This window comes from Calonectris borealis, chromosome 17, assembly GCF_964195595.1.
Source record: "Calonectris borealis chromosome 17, bCalBor7.hap1.2, whole genome shotgun sequence".
Classification (NCBI taxonomy): Eukaryota; Metazoa; Chordata; class Aves; order Procellariiformes; family Procellariidae; genus Calonectris; species Calonectris borealis.
In genome coordinates this window covers 5,016,376-5,036,629 of record NC_134328.1, presented here as the reverse complement: position 1 = coordinate 5,036,629, position 20,254 = coordinate 5,016,376, and the positions used below count along the sequence as shown (strand labels likewise).

The 20,254-nt window shown below is 50.1% G+C and overlaps 1 protein-coding gene across 1 annotated transcript in view; it reads right to left on the bottom strand.

Moving 5' to 3' along the window:
- The window catches only part of PPP1R16B (protein phosphatase 1 regulatory subunit 16B), a 46,221-nt gene extending 28,537 nt beyond the window's left edge, over nucleotides 1-17,684 (bottom strand). The window contains exon 1 of the mRNA XM_075166342.1: nucleotides 15,651-17,684. Within this exon, the coding sequence (XP_075022443.1) occupies nucleotides 15,651-15,897 (247 nt within the window). The 5' untranslated portion in view covers nucleotides 15,898-17,684. The remainder of the gene's footprint in view (nucleotides 1-15,650) is intronic.
- Between the last annotated feature and the right edge of the window lie 2,570 nt (nucleotides 17,685-20,254).

Sequence of the window (20,254 nt, the reverse complement as noted above, 5' to 3'; positions counted from 1 at the left end):
ATCACCATCATCGAGAGAGCAGAACTCTCAAAAATTAAATTTCCTGAAGATAGAGTACAAGAAAATGATGTTTTCTACGGCAAATCAGTTCAACAGAAGCTCAATAAAACATGATTGATAATTAGCGTTTTCTTTTTGACAGCTAGTAGCAATTGTCTTCTCCTTAAATCTAGCGCATTTGCCAATTTAAAACTAATCTACCCAAAAATGAAACAAAACATCTGGCAAAAAAATTCCCAGTGAATATTGGCTAAGATTTACAAAGTTATGCACCAGAGCGTCACCTGGTACAGCATCAGACAATTCAACATTAATTAGGGTAGAGCCGAGATGGCCTTGTGGAAAGAGCCATCAGGCAAACGGACAACGGATGGGAATAGCTAAATCAGTTTAGGTTTCCCCTAACAGGAGTAGATCAAAAGAAAACTAACCCGATTAGGAGGGGGAAAGACACTGATCCAGATTCATTAAGCAAAGCAGAACAGCTATAAAGTGACATCTATAGTTGCTTTCCTTACCAGGGTCGCACAAAGCAGCCAGCATGTACCAGCGGATCTGGCCCAGATTTACGGGCTAAGGGTAGACCCTTTTAAATAAGGACAGCTTCCCTCCCCCCAGCTTACTTTCCCAGTTAAGCAGCTGTCCAAAAAAAAAAATAGGCCATAAAAAAAAGCCCCCCCAAATTTAATTAAATAGAGTAAGTGATGCTCACTGCCTGTTGGCAGTGCCATTCTCCCTGCGCCGGGGAGCTTGTCCTGATTTCGGGCAGGTCGAAGCCGCATTGCCAAGCAAGGCTTTTGGCTCAGCCCGTTTCAGACCGCGGGAAGGGCCAGGCAGGAGGGATTTGGTTCAAGCACTGGCTGTGCCCATGCGCGGGTCCCCAAGCATCCCGCTCCAAGGATGCACGCCGGGGCGGTTACGTGGTCCCTGATACAAGCTGGCATTCGAACTAAGGCAGGGCATGTCGGTGCTCCCCCCAGGGATGCATGCACACCCAGTACAACTCCCGAGACCTGCACTCGGGAGCCATCACCTCCTCCAGCAAATCCTGTCCCCCGCGAGATTAGCTCACTGTTATGCACAGCTGCCACCGCCGCTTACAAGGGGCTAATTTTAGTTAAACGCGGACACTCAGTGACTTCATAGAATCATAGAATCATTAAGGTTGGAAAAGACCTCTAAGATCATCGTGTCCAACCGTCAACCCAACACCACCATGCCCACTACACCATGTCCCTAAGGGCCTCATCTACACCTCTTTTAAATACTTCCAGGGATGGTGACTCCACCACTTCCCTGGGCAGCCTGTTCCAAGGCCTGACCACTCTTGCAGTAAAGAAATTTCTCCTAATGTCCAATCTAAACCTCCCTTGGTGCAACTTGAGGCCATTTCCTCTCGTCCTATCGCTGTTACTTGGGAGAAGAGACCAACCCCCACCTCTTTACAATCTTCTTCCAGGTAGTTGTAGAGCGCGATGAGGTCTCCCCTCAGCCTCCTCTTCTCCAGACTAAACACCCCCAGTTCCCTCAGCCGCTCCCCATCAGACTTGTGCTCCAGGCCCTTCACCAGCTTCGTTGCCCTTCTCTGGACACGCTCCAGCACCTCCATGTCCTTCTTGTAGTGAGGGGCCCAAAACTGAACACAGTATTCGAGGTGCGGCCTCACCAGTGCCCAGTACAGGGGCACGATCACCTCCCTACTCCTGCTGGCCACACTAGTTCTGATACAGGCCAGGATGCCGTTGGCCTTCTTGGCCACCTGGGCACATGGCCGGCTCATGTTCAGCCGGCTGTCAGCCAGCACCCCCAGGTCCTTTTCCTCTGGGCAGCTTTCCAGCCACTCTTCCCCAAGCCTGTAGCGTTGCCTGGGGTTGTTGTGGCCGAAGTGCAGGACCCGGCACTTGGCCTTGTTGAACCTCATACAGTTGGTCTCAGCCCATCGATCCAGACTTGCTGTGGACCTGGGCTCCTGCTCCACCGGTCACTTGTTAACCACTACCTGAAAACCCTCTGCCATGCACAGCACAGCTACGGGGCTTCTCGTTAACACTGGGGCCACGGTGCAAGCACCTTCGCAGCGAGACGCACCGGGCTGGCAGGGTAAAAAGCCCCACGGAGCCCCTCCGCACCCGCTCTCCCCAAACCCCATGGAACGACTCACTCCCCAGGGCTGATGACAGTGCAAAAAGCTCCCCACCGCCAGCAGTCTCGGAGAAGGCTGCCCTGGCCGCGTCCCCGCACGCTCCTGCCAGTCCCGCTGCTTTCCGGAGCCGCGCGCATCCCAGGGGATGCACAAGCCCAGGTACCTGTTTTCTTTCCAAACCAAATACTCCCCCCAGCCCGTGACACTTCTGCTCAGGTTAAATGCCTAAAGCCCGCAAGTCAGCATTTTACACAATCACTCTCTACACCGCAAATTGTGCCAAATCTAATGAGGTTTTTGTTGCTCCAGGAGGTTGTCCCAGAGCCAGGGGCAGGCTGCACCGCTCCCCCTGCCCCTGCATCGTGGGCATCCTGCGCTGGCAAGGACACCTCCAGCCTTCCCTTCGCCTCCCCCACAAGCATTTCCACCAACAAACTCTCTCCGGTCGCAGCTCTGTCACCCTGTCTGCCTTTGCTAACAGCCCTCGGAGCTGTAACCAGGAGACAAATTGCTCCCGTGCAGAAGCCAGACCCTCCCGACGCATCAGGAGCACCCAGAAGCGCAGAGCGCTCCCACGACCCGTGCATGGGAGGCACTCCTGGTTCTCCTGCTTCGAAGCTATCTCCTGTCCGCTGTGGGAAGGTGGCCTCCCACCCAGCGGGTCTGCCGCAGCTACGGAGAATTCAGACATCCCAACAAGAGCAAAGGGATGTCCACAACAAAATAGCCAGTGCCCAACGTCCTCTCGTATTTTAGTGAGAGGTAATAAATGTAGCCAAGGCTTTGCATGAGTCTCATAAACCTCCACGTTCATGCACAGGTCAGACACTATCTGACACCTCCCAAGGAGCTGATATTGAGTTGGATGTTATTAGGATCTAAGACAGAAGCTGTTTTGGGACAGGGCAAAACTGCAAGACCAATTTTGCCCACTGCATTGTGAATAAATATCCTTCTCTTGCCCCCCAGTCCTGAGACCCCATGGTCTGTGGGTGACAAAGCTGTTATTTTCATTTCCCAGTTACACAGCAACCAGTGCTGGTGTCTTAACCCCTCGAATCAGCCCGCTGGGTTTTGAAACGCTCTCCAGCATCCCAGCTGTGGCATCTTCGGACCTCCACGCGCGATGCTCCGTGGAGGAGATCTTTCCAGAGAGCACAGCAGAGACAGGACAGCTGGTGACAAGGTGCCACAGCGATAAGCAGCATGTTGCAAGGAGGAGCTTTAAATAGATGTGAGCAGCTCAGTGGGTAGGTAAACAGGATCCCCCATTTCTTTCCTATTCCACGGCTGGAAAACCCACAGCCCCTTCCTCTGGGAGGGGAAGCAGGAGGGTGGGGAGCCCACAACAAACCGGGGTTGGTTTCCAGAACTGGGTAGTGGCTGCCACAGGGAGCCACTCCTCCCCACAGCGAAGAGAGGAGATGTTTCCACTGCTGCTGGGATCTCCTGGTGCGGATCGGGGCAATCCCCAAGGGGAACAAACTGCCAAGTCAGTATATTTTAATACTGTGGGGTAGGAGTGCTTAACTGGGTGGTCTTTATATCAGCATCCAACAGAAAGGAGCTGAGCATTTTTCAGATGGACTCTGTATTCTTAAGGAGCACAAATGCATTAGGTGACCAAACCAAACTGACTTCAGTAGAAGTTAAAATATCTAGATATCTTTCGAGATGTGTGCCAAAATCCTCAGGGATTCACAGGAAGCTCCCAGTTAATGGTAGCTGAATGTGCTCCTGTCAGAGCTTGGTCCAGGAAGGCTGAATGAGCAACGTGTTTCTGGAAGCTTTCAAACCCAAGAGACTAATACAAGGATCAAGCAAAGCCAGATGGCCAGACCTCTGTCTCGTCACCCTCGTGCTGCTCCGGGCACGGCTCCTTCCACCTCCAGCTGCAATTCAAGCTGTCAATCCCACTTCACGGGAGGAAATCAGTCAACAAATATTGCCCTTCAGCTAGAAGACAAGTCTCTGAATGTAAGTCAAGCAAGAAATATTTCCTGTTCTCTTGTTCCCCTTAGGGTAACTGGACAGATCAACGCTGCAAATATTCCTGCTACTAAACACATGGGAAATCCCAGAGCGCTGACTGATACAATGCAATGATGACCCAAATCTTGAATCCACACTACAGATTCAATGCTGACCAGTACTCAAACGACAGTTTCCCTTGCTCTGAAGAGTGATGGAAAATTGCCACAGATGAGAATAATTCGGGTCAGGGGGCAGAGCGGCAGCTTGTTCATAGCTATTTCACAACCGCATGATTAAAGTTATGGAAGAATAAATTTACTGTGAAAGCACACAGGGAATCCTGCTTAGATGCCCTTTAAGATGAAATTTTAAACTCACTGGCCCTTCTAATAAAAGCAAAATGGACTTCAGCATCCCTCCATGACCCGCTGTCACCTACCAACCCAGATACATTGTGTTTCTGGCACAGCATCCAGCAGCAGGTTGGAAGCTGACTGGTTATAGCCTAGACTGGAGCTTCATATCACATTCAGGACTTGCATCATTGTTTTGACAGCATCAGCTTTAGGAGGAAAGAAAACCCTGTGATCAACTGCCTGACAGCCAGGAGAATGTCACTGCAGATCCACGGGGACTGTCCTCCTTCGACGGAGCTCTGGCTCTTTCTAATGCCTGCTATTTCAGGCTACCAAACCAAAATTTTAATTAAAAGAAGAGTCCCATTTAAGTTCCCGAGGAGCCCTGCTCTGGCCTTGCTAATTGAAGACAAACTGACAGGATCTGAAGTGAAAAAATAAACCAGGTCTGAAAAGTTCGAGAGTCACAGAAGGAGTCTGAGCTCCTAAGTAGGTTGAAGCTCGCTCTCCGCAGGAGTGCCACGTGTCGTCCAGCCCCAGGTTTCTAAGTTAGGTCCTGATCTCTGTAGAGCTGACGGACTTCCAGAGGGTTAATCACAGCACCCCAGTTTGGATCTCACCTGTCTCCACTGACAACATGTGAGAATTGAACCCAACATTGGTGGACAGATGCAGAAAGTGCTCTTCTCGCCACGTCCTTAACACGAGTAAAATGGCTGTCCTTTACTGCAGGGGCATTGCTCCTTCCCCTCTCCAAGAGGCTGAGAGCTGGTATGGATTTCCAGGTGACTTCCTTATCCCAAGCCGCTGGGCAGACCGAAGATGTCCTGCAGCAATGAAACCTCGGTGTTTCCTGTGCAAGGACCGCGTGCTTCCGTTCGAGAATATTCTGCAGGTAAAATTTTGCTTTTATTGAAATAGATGGTTTTTTACATAGAGGGTCCTTCAGATTGGGTAATTGGAAAGACTTTGTTTGAATACACCAAGCCATCATGTCTCAGTACATTGAAGCCTCATCATTTCAACCGGAACCGTGCAAGTATCAGCACTTGATCTCCAACCTTTGCTGCTCTGAACCAGACCAGAGTGGAAATACTTTGAAGGTGCCAGAATCTCCCCCACCCACTCAAAATGTGGATGTTTCCAGACAGATGTAGGTGTAACACAGGACAAAATACAAGCTGCGTGCAGATAACGCTTCTCTACTACGGAAACCATCAGCTGCCGACTGGGTTAAAACAGGGCTGGTGCAACCGATAAGAATGGTGTGAGAGGGACTTCCAGGTTAATTCCTGCTCTAGTCTCCCCTTTTTAGAGGTGGATGCTATAACAATAGTCCTTAGGAGAAAAAAAAAAGTGGTTTTTTTATGTTTCATGGTTGGTTTTGGTTTTTTTTTACTAATATGATCTCTCTTGCCAGCCAGGTAAAGGCACAGAGATTGAAATGAGACTTTGGAAGTTTTCCATTGCAATTCAGAGCTTGGTGCTCTTATCCTCAAGACAGGGCGCACTCCTCTGTGCCACCTGGAAAGCAAAGCCAGGCAGAGCAGACGAGACCACCAGGAAAAAGGGAATTGAGATCTGGCTTGAAATCCTTGGCCAAACTGACAGATGCTGCAAACTGTTATAAAATGTATACGGAGCATGAGAAACACAACCGAGCAACTAAAGCCAGTTTCCTACACGAGTGACATTTATAGCCGGTCCACCTCACGCTATCTAGGGAATCCGGAGGCCAAACTCAGCAATAAGCAGTTGCAAATTGCAGGGACCTCAGTGGAAACTGCATCCGCTTGCTAGTAGCTGCACATGGGCTCTTGTTCCCCGAATTACGAGGAGTGCAGGGTGCTTGATTGCATCTTGGCTCTTGATTACAAAGGCATCAGCAGACAGAATTAAGCAGTTCGCTTCCTGGCCTATTTAGCATCCTTTAGGTGACGGGTTAGAGGGTAGGCAAAGCTTAGGAGACATTTGTGCCAGAATCTGATTTTTTTTTTATTTTTTATTTTTTGTCAAGACATTTGCAGCAGGTGATAAGGTTTCCCAAAGATCTGGCCAGGCTCCAGAGGAAAAAAAAAAAAAAGCAGTGAAAATGTATGTAAAAGCAGCTCTGCACTAGGTTATAAGGCACTGCCTGAACCAGCTGCCATAGCAACTGCTATTAAAGAAAGAATTAGAGCATTCTTCACGGAAGTAGGAAAACTCGCAGTCAGTAAGTGTAAGGATGGGATGCAAAGCAAAATAAAGGGGGATAAATATAAGCAAGTGGGAAAAATATGCAGAAGTGAACGAGAAGCAGGGCCCCTTGCACAGGTATCTGCTCTCGTGTTGCAGAGATACCTATAAATACACTAAGATACCTAACCCCAACCTCATTAGCAAGCATTTCAGATGCAGTTGATCCTGCCTTGGGGCGGGAGGTGGATTACATGACCTCCCAAGGCCCTCTCAACCTCTATTTTCCATGATTCTAGGAGGAAGAAATCTACACCAGCTGAGCTGACCCGAATCCAGAAAGGCAGGAATTTAAATCTGGAAAAAAAATAGATTTAATCCACTTTTCAAGTTCTCCTTGACCAGGAGACAGGGCAGAAAGCAGAGCCTGCAGCCACAGCTTCAGCCAAGTTCTTCCTGTCTGGAAACTATATCCAAGCACCGCATTTTCAACTGCATCAGGGTAAAGCAGCCACGTGAGGTTTAGCCCTGCAAGAAGGCTTCACTTCCAACAATATTCATTTCCCCACCAATATTCATTTGCAAAGAAGAGGGGGTTTTGAGATTGGGGTTTTTTTGGGTTTGGTTTTTGTTTTTTTTTTTTTTCCAGAATACTCTTGCAAACACAATGACGCTGCAGAACTCCAGGTACCAGCGAGCTCTCGGGAGTGATCAGGCTAACATCTTACGTCCTTTTGGCAGAATTGGATCAGATATTGCAACACAGCACCGCAGCAAGGCAGAGCCTTGGCTATCAGAAGTCACGGCCAAGGTGGGAAAACAGACAATATTTCACCCCAGGTTTCTGCTGCTTATTACACAGAAGATACCAGAGGTCCCCCCCTGAGCTGCCATATATGCTCTCTGGGTTCTCGTTATTGGAGTGGGACAAAATACACAGTTAATTGTAGGAAACAGCATACACCTGGAAGGCAGCCAGGCAGGCAAGAAACACGTTGCCTGCAAGAAACCCCCTGTCACAGCCCCCCGGAGCGAGGAGCTGGCTGGGCTGTAGCGTCAGCCCTTCCACGCCGTTTCTCCCACCCAGCAGGCAGCCAGGTGTGCTGCTCTCAGTGCTGGATCCCACCCACATCCCTGGCCATTGCTGCACTTCCATGCCTTGGTCCCCCTCGTGCGGATGGCAGGCAGTGATCCCCCCGGGGAAATCACAGGGACAACCAAGCTGGGAAGCTACTGGCTAGAAAAATGTATGTATCATCATCATACATCAACCGATGTATCAGCAAGTATTATCAGGCTCCAACTGGGAAGTTCTGGCCTCGACATTTGGCAGTCTGTAGATATCAGAAAATAAGCAGCCATCCAAGGCTGCCTCCACGTCATCGGAAGCAGAGTAGCCAGGACAGGGAAGGCAAAGCTTAAACGCCAGCGATTTAGCACTTGGTTGTATGCGCGAACATCCCCGGGCACCTGACTGAATTAAGGTCCCATCGATAATCTGCCTTCAGCTGACAAAAGGTCCTGACGTTCCCGGTGAAGGTGGCCGTTGCGTCCTGAGCTCTTCCTGCTGTGATTTGGCCGGGCAGGGTTTGCAGAGCAGATGGTGACCTTACATATCCTACCTGCTGCACCTTGCATGCACAGCCCTAAGAGTTTCAGCCTTTAGTCCCCACTGCCCACATCTCCTTTCGAAAGGAAATACTCCTGTGCTGGTTTTGGCTGGGATAGAGTTAATTGTCTTCCTAGTAGCTGGTATAGTGCTGTGTTTTGGATTTAGGATGAGAATAATGTGATAACACACTGATGTTTTACTTGTTAGAATGTGCTGGTTTTGGCTGGGATAAGGTTAATTTTCTTCACAGTAGCTGGTATGGGGCTGTGGTTTGGATTTGTGCTGGAAACAGTGTTGATAACACAGGGATGTTTCGTTCCTGCTGAGCAGGGCTTACACACAGTCAAGGCCTTTTCTGCTTCTCACCCTACCCCACCAGCAAGGAGGCTGAGGGGGCACAAGGAATTGGGAGGGGACACGGCTGGGACAGCTGACCCCAACTGACCAGAGGGATATCCCATACCATATGACGTCATGCTCAGCATATAGAGCTGGGGAAGAAGAAAGAAGGGGGATGTTTGGGATGATGGCGTTTGTTTTCCCAAGTCACCGTTACGCATGATGCAGCCCTGCTGTCCTGGCGAGGGCTGAACACCTGCCTGCCGGTGGGAAGGAGCGAATGAATTCCTTGTTCTGCTTTGCTTGTGTGCGCAGCTTTTACTTTCCCTATTAAACTGTCTTTACCTCAACTCACGAGTTTTCCCACTTTTACTCTTCTGATTCTCTCCCCCATCCCACCGGGGGGGGAGTGAGCGAGCGGCTGGGTGGGCCTGAGTTGCTGGCTGGGGTTAAACCACAACAACTCCTTACCCCCAGTTTCATTAAGGAGCAACCATTGACAATACTAATAAACCAAAGAAATGGCCAGTTTGCATTTAGGCGTACATGCAACCAAGGAGACACCAGTTCCAAGTCCCCCCTCCAAAACACATAGTAGGTAAATTTTAAAAGTCGATTAAGTGATTTAAGCCACTTGTAGTTAGAAACAAAATCTGGGATTGGCAACAGTCATTGGCCAATCCCTGTTTGACTTAAAACACCTTGAATCCAAACTGGATGGACAAGGAGTTTGAATCCAATGTTTATTCATTATCTTGTAATCATTATCTTGTAATACAAGATACATAAGACTATTTTCAGTGGTATCAGTAATGGTGGAAGCTGGCACACGTGTAAAAGCCAGAAACTGAAACGACATGAAATCAACCCATTTCCATCACGCAAGCCGAGAACGCGCGCTCTGCCCAAACACGGTGCAAGCGGAAAGATGTGCCCAGAGAGGTGGGGGTGGGCAGCCAGGCCTGCCAGAGCTTGGGGGCTGGGGAGGTTAAATTTTGATCAAAAAAAATTCCAGCCAGGATCCCTGCATCGCCGTTTCTGAGCAAGGACAGTCAGAGCGCATTTGCGTGCACGTTTTCAGTTCTTGTTTTAGTCAAGGAGAGCAATTGCTCACTGCGCGGGGCAGGAGGGAGGCTGCCTGTGCTATGAGAAACTCAAAAGATGCAGAATTTCTGGTCTGTGGGTATGGAAAGAGTCTGTTTCCCAACTCGCACGTCTTGAAACAGCAAGCAGCAATGCTCAGCGCATGCAACAGCCAGTGCCCCAAGAACAGACACCCCGATCCTTCTGAAAGGGATTGAGAAGAGGCTTGACCCACTGAAACTAAAGCTCTTCTGCAACAGCTGGTGTCACATTTTATAAAATACATTCTGAAGTTAAGGAAATATCTCATTTTGTTATTTAAAAAATTTTAAAAAGTATTTCCGATCAAACTTTTTTGTTTAAAGAAAGGGTTTGAAACAAAATGTTTAAGTTGACTCCAGATTTGGGGAGGGAGCAGGCCTCATCCCAGGAAAACCTGAGATGGACTTTCAGCATTAATTTCCAAAGAGAAAAGTTGGCATTTCAAGCTCTTACGGAAATGGAAATAATTTTCCCACTTGATTGGAATTCCAGGAAGTCAGGAAAAAAAAAAGAAGATTATTTACTTGTTATGACAACAGAGAAAGTTGCACATTCAATATTGCTCGTGCTCCCGGATGCCATCTAGTTAGCTGCCACCCCGCATTGGCATCACATCCAGATTGCATGAAAAAGCCAAGTTAAATGTGGCCAAATATGTGAATCTGCTTTTGGAAGACATACCAACTACCACCAACAAAATTAACAAAATCCATCATTGCCAAGAGGTCTCACACACAGCTTCCCACAGAGGACAGCTTTCATTTCCACACCTATGGAGTTTAAACTCAAGAAACGCCTTTATTATTGAACAGAAACTTTTCATTTCTGACTCGAGTCATTCCCCAAATACCCAGGTATACACTCAGACTGCTGGTGATGAAAGAGATTTTTTTTTTTTTTTCCAGAGCCCTTCAAAGGGCACAAAAAAACCCAGGAGAAAAACCTACTCAGACAGATAAATGCACTCGATCATATACATGGACACAGGAACCCCATGTAAAAAGCTTCAGGAGACTAATAATGTGGGTGGAAAATTAAGGCACCTCATAAAAGGTTTTTAGTAACAAGGGCACAGATCACATCAACTTGGAAAGGTTAAAGAAAGCAATTTATAGACACTAATTAGGGCCTCTTTTTAAAGTGCTTTTGCAAATGACAAGGTTGGGTTTATTCCAGAAAGGTGCAAAGGGAGCGCAGTAGGAGCTGCCTGGGGATGGCTCCTAAAAGGGTTCACCACGCTCGTCATTACCGCACATTTACAGGAGATTTAAGGGTCGGCATGAAGGGAAACGTGGGGGATGTATTTATACGAATAAGCTGTGCAATACTTCCACCCTCCCCGGGGAAATCTTCTCCGTGCTGGTGCAGGACCCAGCGAGCCCCAAGCCTGCACCCGCTGCTCTCCTAACAGCAACCGTTTTGCTGGATGCCAAGTCCAAGGTCACCAAATCTGAGTTTTGGCTCACTTTCTGGCTCACCAGCCGTAAGGATCTGCATGGTTAAATTCCTGCAGAAAAGCTGTTTTATGCAACGCTCTGGCTCTGACAAAGTTTTGCTTGCAGGATGAAGTGCCAGAAGGTGGGAGCTGAAGGACTTTGCGGCGATGCTTCCCGGAGCCACGGCCGGGGCGGCAGCGGGCGCCCGCGGGGAGGAGCTCTCATCTGAGAGCAGGAGAAACCAGGGCACCTCCAGCGCTGCGGGAAGGTGAATGGGTCCCTCGGGACCTTTATTTCTCCGTTGGTTCGCTGAAGGGAACGCAGCTCACCCCCCAGCTAACGCGAACACCCCCAGCTTCTGTCATTCAAGTGGGAGCTCCCCCTGCAAACGGCCTGGGTGTGCAAAGGGACTTGCAGGCAGCAAATGCCACATGTCTGTACAGGCATTTACCCACCTCTTACCACTTTACCCACCTCTGGGATCTCTTTTTTCGATTTACAGAACACCAGCTCCTCTCTCCATGCCCTGGGGCTGCTTTTGTAGGAGCTCAGTGATGTAGAAAGACCTGGACATGACAGCCCTTTCGGGAATGAGGTGCTGCTCTGGGAACAGCGGGACCAGCCTCCTCCCTACAGTTTCAGTCCAACACCTTGCAGGACGGCCTCGAAGGGCCACAGTGTTCAGCAGCCCTCACAATTTCTTTGCAATTAGTACGGTAGCTTATAAAGCATTGCTTTATTGCATGATAAAGCAACTCTCCTTGGCAGCCCGCAGACCAGCCCGGAGGTTGTACACAACACGGCCGCTCCCTGGGAGCGTCGTACGGACTGAGCGTCCTCCCCTTTGCACCGTCCCCCTGCAACCAGCTCAGATCATGCCTAGAGCTGGGTGAAGGCTTGAACCATATTTCCACTTAAAACGGTGATTGCGCATGATGCCCCTCCACAGCATGCCCTTCCCAGCTCCTCCACAGGGGAGAGTGGAGCGGCTCCAGTGTGGCAACTGGGAGTGCTCTGCTCTCACCTCGGAGCTCACCCATGAACTGTCTGTAGATATTTCAGCTTTCCAAACGAAAGGTCCCAGCCAGCACACTGCAGCCCAGGCGGACTGCTGCCCTCCGGCTGGGATCGCTGCCCATCACCTACTTCTCCCCAGCGTGACTGTCCGCTCACATCTGCCACCAGCGTGCTCTCTACCCTGGTTCTGTCAGCAGGGATCCAAAGGAGCTTTTAATAGCAGCTTGTTTGTTAAACCTGGGATATTTTGACAGATCTGTTGCAGAAGATGTGAGGAACAAGCAGGCAGGAGCCGTCACCCCTTCGCAGCTCCTGCCCACGCCGGGGCTGACACTCCGCAGGAGCCCTTGCCTTCAGCCCTGCTTCGCCACCACGCTGAGGTACAGCAACTCTGCAACATGCCCAGTCACCCGCGGACTCGTCAGCTGCAGACAAACCTGGATTTTTTTACATGGGAAAGAAGCCCTCTTCTCCGAGGCTGCCACATTTGCAGAGCCAGAGAGGTCACAGGCTAGGTGGGAAGCCGGGGTGGCTCAGCCCGCTGGCCGTGCCATCGATGGCAGAAGAAATGGGGACGAGGGAAGGTGCTGCAGATACCCGCGGGTGCACGGGAGCTGAGCAAAACGAGCGCTGCTCTTTCAGTTACACCTGGGCAAGGCGCGGGCGTAGGACAGTGAAGTCAGCACGTCCAGGTCCTCGGGGCACGGGGCTGCTCCCTGAAGAGCAGGGCAGGGTTTTGCACCCACCGACTCCAGGGTGCTCGACCCATCGCCTGCATCGGGAGGTTACACCGCAGCACAAGACGCCTTCCGCACAAAGAGCCAACTCACTATCCAACCCGGCTTTCTTTTCCCTGATTTCACTGCATAGCACCTACTACCATTCCCTCTCCCACTTCAGAAGTGGGAATGTTAAAAATAAATACAAAAGTACAGAAAAGTAACAAAGAATGGAAACGGCACACCCGCTCAGGGGTAGCTCGGAGGTGATGCGTGCCAGCTGCACCGCCAGCTCTCTAACCCTCCTCACGCCAACTTCTCAACTTCTTAATCATTTATATTCCACCTCCCTCTCCACTTCCCACATGGAAACAAAAGATGATTCATACACCAAAATAATCACCCGGGACCTCCAAAAGCTCATGAATTCCCTCACTTTGGCCTAGGGCACTTGATAAGGAATTTTCCCAGTTTGGCATCTGGGTTTGACTGTCCCCTCCTCCCCTTTATACTGGTCCCACAGCACAGAGCGGGCAGAGCAGGGACAGAACCTGCCCACACACTATTTTTAGGACTTAAATTAATTGACCACAAACCAAATTGAATTTAAAAACTTGAGGCATCTAAAAAATCCAGCTACAGAGAGGAAGCACTCATGGCACCGGGGGTGCTGCCCTGCCCTCTCCGGCGGGTGGAGGGGTTGATTTCCCACCGAGCAGGGAAGTGCCTTTATCACGTTTGGTGTAACCAGCATCGCATCGGAAAAAGCTGCCGATGGTTAAAGCCCGCTACCTGGGCTCGCCTACAGAAAGAGGTCGAGACGATTATAGTACCAAAAGAGACCTGCAGCAATGGATTTTCCCTTACAGGAGGAAAAGAGTGAAGCTGTGAGCTGAAAGCTCAACTCCTGCACCCCCAACAGCAAAGCATCCATGTCCACACGTGGTGCAAGACGCTCGTCCACAGGACCTCCGACATCAGTACGTTAACGCCGCTGCCTGAACGCACGCCAGCCCTGCCTGCTCAGGGCCATCAGGGTGCACAACCACCCTCCACCAGTGCCACCTCCGCCATCTGTGCATCTCGCACAAAATAAAGAAGTATTTGTAAGGCAGACAGCGAAGGAGCTTTCCTCCTTCCAAACTGCCCAGATCCAAAGCCAGAAAATGCAGAAAGCAAAACTACAAGGTTGGGCCTTTCGCAGACCCGTTGGCCCCATCGCACCCTCCAGCCCAAGCGCTGAGCGGAGGCACCGTCGCTGCACGGAGCAGAGGATGATGAAATGCTCATTATCCACCCCAGCGCTGTGACCTGCCACTTACAGTGGGCAGCTGGGTACAAAACCCAAAGCCATACCCTGCCAAGTATCTGCCAGCACAGACAGAGGCAATACAAGTCATAAATCTGCCATCTCAGGCAATGCCAACAGACAATTTCACAGCAGGGCTCTAGCTGGCTTCACTGTTGGGGCTCTGCTAGAAGACTACAACGGCTCAGAGCGAGAAACACAGGTTCACTGGAGCAAAAAGCTGGAAGCAACTGTTAAACCTTTAAAGCAAGGAAGAAAGAAATAAAAGCCTGCAGTTTCCAGGGCATTATCACAGGTCTGCTCTCCCAGAGAGAGGCCACAAATGCACACAAAACCACAGAGGCACAGCAGGGCTTGGCAAACGCTTGTAACACACGGCCCAGGCAGGCACCACTGTCCACCACCAAAGTGCTCCATTTCCAAACGGGTAAAAACCACACACACAGGGACAAGTCACGGTGCACAAAAGGCCTTCTCAGAAACAGGGACATGACTTTGGGGAGATTCCTCAACAAGACAAGATGAGGTCCTTGCCTTCCACCCACATACCAGGTAGCTTCTTGCAAAAGAGGCTGGAAACTAGAGCAACATTCACCAGCAGAGACGCAACTCAACTGGCCAGGTTTCCTAAGCATCTCCCTTGTCTCTGCCATGCCAAGGGATCAGGAAAATCACAGCAATTTCGCTACCCGACAGAGCGGCAACCCCAAAGGCTGCTCCAGCTCTCCTCCGAGAAATGTCTTTACTTCTCTGCAGAGAGGTGAGCTCTGGCTCCCCAGAGCTTACAGGGTTTCCCCCGTGCTGTGCTGAGGTTAATGGGGATTGACTTTTAGATGTATTTTTTTTTCCTCCCTTCAGATTTTGAAGCAAAAGCAAAGCACTTTGATCCACTTTGAAATGGTGCAATTAAAACAATTTCTGAACAATTTGCAGTTCTCTTCTACAGGAAGCATTAAGCAAAGCCATGCTTTCCAGTATTTTGAATAGGGAAAAAATTCATACATCCATGTAGCTCTCAATCCATCCCCCCAAGCAGGGAAGCTAAAGAGATTTACACTGACATGTAAATCCCTGCGACAGACTTTATAAAACCACTAAAAGAAGCGCACCCAGAAGGCAAAGAAGTGTTTCACACCTTCTGGAACTAGAAACTGTGAAAAGGAAAGAGATGAAAGCCGCCTCCCTTTCCCCAAATCTCGGTCATAACTCCTGCCCCATCCTGGCATTCGTGCGCCCACGCCCGATGTCAATCTAGGTAACGCTGGTGTCACACAGTGCTTTGAGGACCTGATGGCTATATCAGAGATGGCAACGCTCTAGAGACCAACACCACGTCAAGGGTAGTCCAGTCCACGGATGTCAACACAGATGCCCCTGCGCACCACAGCACTACACGGACCTCGCACGTAGCCAGACAAAGAAATTGCCAGATACAAGTGCCGTACCTTCCTCCAAGTCGTTCCTCAGAGAAGCCTCCAGCAGAGCAACGCTGGCTTCAAAAGACACTTTCTTTCGGTTAACAGCATTTCTCTTCTTTTCATGCTTCCTCTTCTTGTGCTGCATCTCCTTCTCATACTGTGCCCATTTCTTCAGCTGCTGAGCCCTCCGCTTCTGGGCTGCCCGCAGCCTCTCCAGCGTGGGCACCTTATCCAGCAGCTGCAGCTCTGTCAGGAGGTCCACGTGGGCATCCATCGCTTCTGCTGAGAGAGAGGGGGTGAAGGACGTCCCAGCGGGAAACGATGTCCCACCACAGGTCCTCTGGATCGCAGCCGCCTGCTGCTATACCAGCATCTTGAGGCCGAGCTGGGAAGGGCCCATTGCAGTGTCCGATGAGAATATGGTGGAAACCTGAAATGAGGAGGAAAGCGTGAGGGATCAAGTCTCATCATCCCGTGCAGACAAGCAACTAAGACCAGCCCGTTGGAAAACGCAACAGGCAACACCTACCATCTCAAAAGGCAGCTCACTTACTTGCGCTTTAATTGCTTGGTTGTTCTCATTGGCCTTGATGATTGCACCCTTCACCCACTCCAAACACCCAAGCAAAACCCTCTTGATTAAGCAGTAGTTTTAGTGTGCAATTCATTCCTGTCTGTAGTTCAAGGTAGCCCTCTCTTATAAGCAGAAGAAAGTCTTAACGAGCAAAGATCTTCCATAGTATTTGATATCATTCCTCCGACAACTCAGGAGAGATTCAAGAACTGAGACACATCCTTCCCTCTAGCTGGCCCCTTCCAGCGTAACCATCACCCCTTGTCACCGGTGTCCCCAACACTGCAGCCAGGACTGCGCCGCACTGATGCACACCAGCAGCCGCCTCCCTGAAGCATTTCGGTCTGAGCAGCAAAACACAGGACAGAAGGGACCAAGACCACGGTGGCGGAGCCCAGGGCAGCCACCGACACCAGACGAGGCCATCCCAGCACAAATAACCCAGAAGCCAGAGGCTGGAGATGCATGGGGCTACCCGTCCGGTGCCCCGAGGCCAGGCAGGTTTTCCCAGAGCTCTACCCACCAGCAGGAGCATCATATGCGTTCTTCTACTTCATCCATCGGCCCCTTCTCACCCCAGCCCTAGCTGAGGCCAGACGGGTAGAACGTGGCTCCCCAGGAGGTATTACTAACACTTAAACCAGCTCAGCTACTTAAAAACATGGGGGTTTGTGTTCATTTCTCCCTTCCTTCAGGTTTTTTTCTTCACCACATGCTAGCTCATTCTGGTTTTGCTGTGTGGGCTCCACAAGCACAGCAACGAGAGCAGTTAAATCACAGCCCCAGACTCTCGATGTGACCACGACATCAGAGACCTCTGAGCAGCGCTACCCGCAGAGCGATCAGCCGGGGGACCCTGGGCAGCCGCCCAGTCATCTCTGCACAGGAGGAGGAAACATGTCCCAGATTTAAGGAGCGGTCCAACAGGGAAAGGTGCATTTGAAATAAAGCCAATGTCACGAGCAAATTGAACGAGTCCTTTCCAAACAGACCCGTGCAAAGCACATCGAATGGCAAGGTGAGCGTGCCAAATCGAGGTAAGCTGCAAATAACCACGTATGAGATGAGAGTTATTATGGTTCAGCCAGCTTGGAAAAGCAAAAAAAAAAGAAAGAAAAAAAAAAAAGAGTTGATGGGGAAGAGAGACTGTGGAGAGCTTAAGTATTCACAAGCACCTGAGAAAGCCCCAACAGGGCAGCTGAAGCCATTCCTTGCACAACTCTCCTGCCCCAAAAGAAGACAAAGCAACAGTCTCGTAAGCAATGGATGCAAAGCATCTATGGGAAAAATAGCAGAGGAAGAGAGGTAGCTAGACCCAGGTGAGAGACGTGGTGAGGGCACCAAACCTTACCCCATCCAGCCAAGCCAGGAGAAGCCACTGTTCATCCCTCTTCAGAGGGTGAAGCACCCCAATCGGGGAGGCATTACTCTGAGGAGCTGCAGGGAAATGTCCATGCCATGCAGCACATCCACCACGTCCCCGTGAATTTCGCAAGGTTGACACATCCACTCTTTCCAAACATTGCTACAGACCTTCCACAGGGGTTTGACCTTACCTATAAATATCTCGGCAGACTGACAGCGAGGCACGCCATTTCCTCCACGAGATAATTGGTTTGAGAACTGAAAACAAACAAACTCAGCCAGAGCACACAGGCGGGTCCCGGGCAGTCGCTTTTTCCAGTAAATGGCCAACAGAAGGCCAAGAGCAGCTTCAGCAGCACCTGCAAACCTGATTTTGAGGATTTCAGGATAGACCTGAACAAAAAAAACCCTGTTCCATTCCATAAGAACTTAAGATTGCAAAAAAATGCTTTAGTTCCACATAGGGAAAAACCCAAATCCTTGCAATGTTTTTCATAAGAGAGATACTACCTAGAAATTCAAACACTTGCCTGAGATGGAAAATATCAACTCATGACTTAAGCATGCCACCAGAAAGCGAGGGACGCGTGCCACGGCTCCTCCATGGCACCAGAGCCCCGCGCAGCTCTCCCTGACCCCTGCCCGCAGCCCCCGCAAGCCGGGACTCACCACAGCCCCCAGGAACCCTGCCGACAAGAGCAGCGTAAATGCAGCCCACTCTCCAAAAAGCTTTTCTTTTGGGGCAGATACATTTTCCCAGCACAGGCACTTGGCTGGAAAGCTCTTCACCACCTCTCGTGAACTCGGCTCCGCGCAGCACGGCTCCTGCCCCTTGCAGGCATTCCTGGGAAGGTATCTTTTTTGGCGATCTCCGCTCCAGTAACACAGGCTGCAGATCTGAAGTCCCGTTTACAATACCTCGAAGGAGGGGAGATAAGGGCAGGAAATGCCTCTCGGCATACCACACGCGGCACTCCCACCCTGCTCCTTTTCCAGGCCACTTCTGCCATTGTTTGCTGAAAGATGAACAAATATTTTCCAAAACACACCTGAAGTAGAAACGAGGACCTAATCCTGCAGGTTTATTAAAGCAAAGAAACTTTATTTCAGTGTTTCCCTGTTTACTCAAAAAAAGCTGGAAGCTTTCTTGGTGGTATTAGGACTGCACCTTGGGAAGAGCAAGAGGACATTGATTTATAAGGAGAGGAGAAGCATGGCATGCTCTGCTTGCCCATGTTTCAGCTTTCCTGTATGCACCTCGTCCTCCAGCAGCTCCTCTGCTCTCACGACAGAACAAAAGGCCTACAGAGGGGAATGAAATGGAGAGGGGAGATCCACGAACACCAAGAGACATCTTCTGTAAGTACCAGACACCAGCGTCTCCTCAAACCAAGCAGCGAATGAACCTCTAAAGGAGCAGAGTGGTCACCCTGAGAGGTCTTCCTGAAGGGGACACAGCTCAACTTCTCCCAGACCTAGGTACAAGTCTCCTAGCACCCTCCATGGACCCCAGAAAGACTTTGGCTCCATCACTCCAGGTGCCTGTTTTCCAATGACCTAGTTTCTTCCCTGTACCGAAAGAAATGGCACATTGACTTCTCATTGCACAAACTGGTCAGTCTAACTATAGCACAGTTTCAGGCCCCAGCATTTGTTTACCTGCAAAGCGACACAGAAGCTGGCTGTGTGGGTGTCTGTGGTTTACAAGGCATCGCATTTTGGTTTCTGTTTTATTTAAAGAAGAGGAAAAAAAAAAAAGTGCTGTTCCTCGTGTTTGACCGAGCTGAGTTTCCATGAGCTCAGCAGATCTGCCTGCCGCCTTGCCGAGAGCATCCTGCCAGACGCACGCGGCCCCCGGCCCCGCGGGGACAACAGGCGATTCTATTTCAGGGGCCAAGAGGAAGGCGAGACGCTCGCTATTGTATTGTGCTTGTGCCATCGCCGTCCTCTCGGCGCTGCGGCAGAGAAAGACCCGCTCCAACCGTGTCAAAGATCAGTCCCTACAAAGGGCATGCAAGTGTTGGCAAACACACACAATCATTTTTTTTAAAGAAGTTTGCATTTCCTGTACATTTTGACTCACCTTAGTACAAGATTCATCTCACTAAGCTCAAAAGGACTTTCAGGGCACTGGTTACTCCCTTGCAATACAAGAAGAGATGGCGATTCTGTGAAGTGGGAGTTTATGGAGTCAGTGGTTGCAACAAGCTGCCTACCCCGTACCTCCAACCCCGCCTGGAGGGGTCCTTCGTCTCCTATACACACACTTCTTCCCATTTCACTTTTAGAGGTTGGCACTTGCATTCCGCAAAGGAGAAAACCGAGTGCGCTTATTTTCCTGTTCCAGCACACACTCAGAGCTGCCCCCCTCGACCTTCCTACATAGCATTCAACTTGCCATAGTATTGCTGAGGTTGGGGCTGGATCCATTAAAACAGCCACGTGAGTGACGCTGGAGAGCCTCCTCATCTTCCCACCAGACGATGAAGGTGGAGCTAAGACCTGCAAATCCTCAGTCACATCTCCCCAAGGCACCACTTAAAGCCAGCATGACACTGAAGCAGAACACAAACACTTACAAGAGCCCTTCACTTAAGTGTCATCAATTGACTTCGGTTTTATTCCACTTAAAAAAATTAAACACAAACCATGGAAAAGCAACCCTTGAATGGGACACCTTGAAATGAAATAG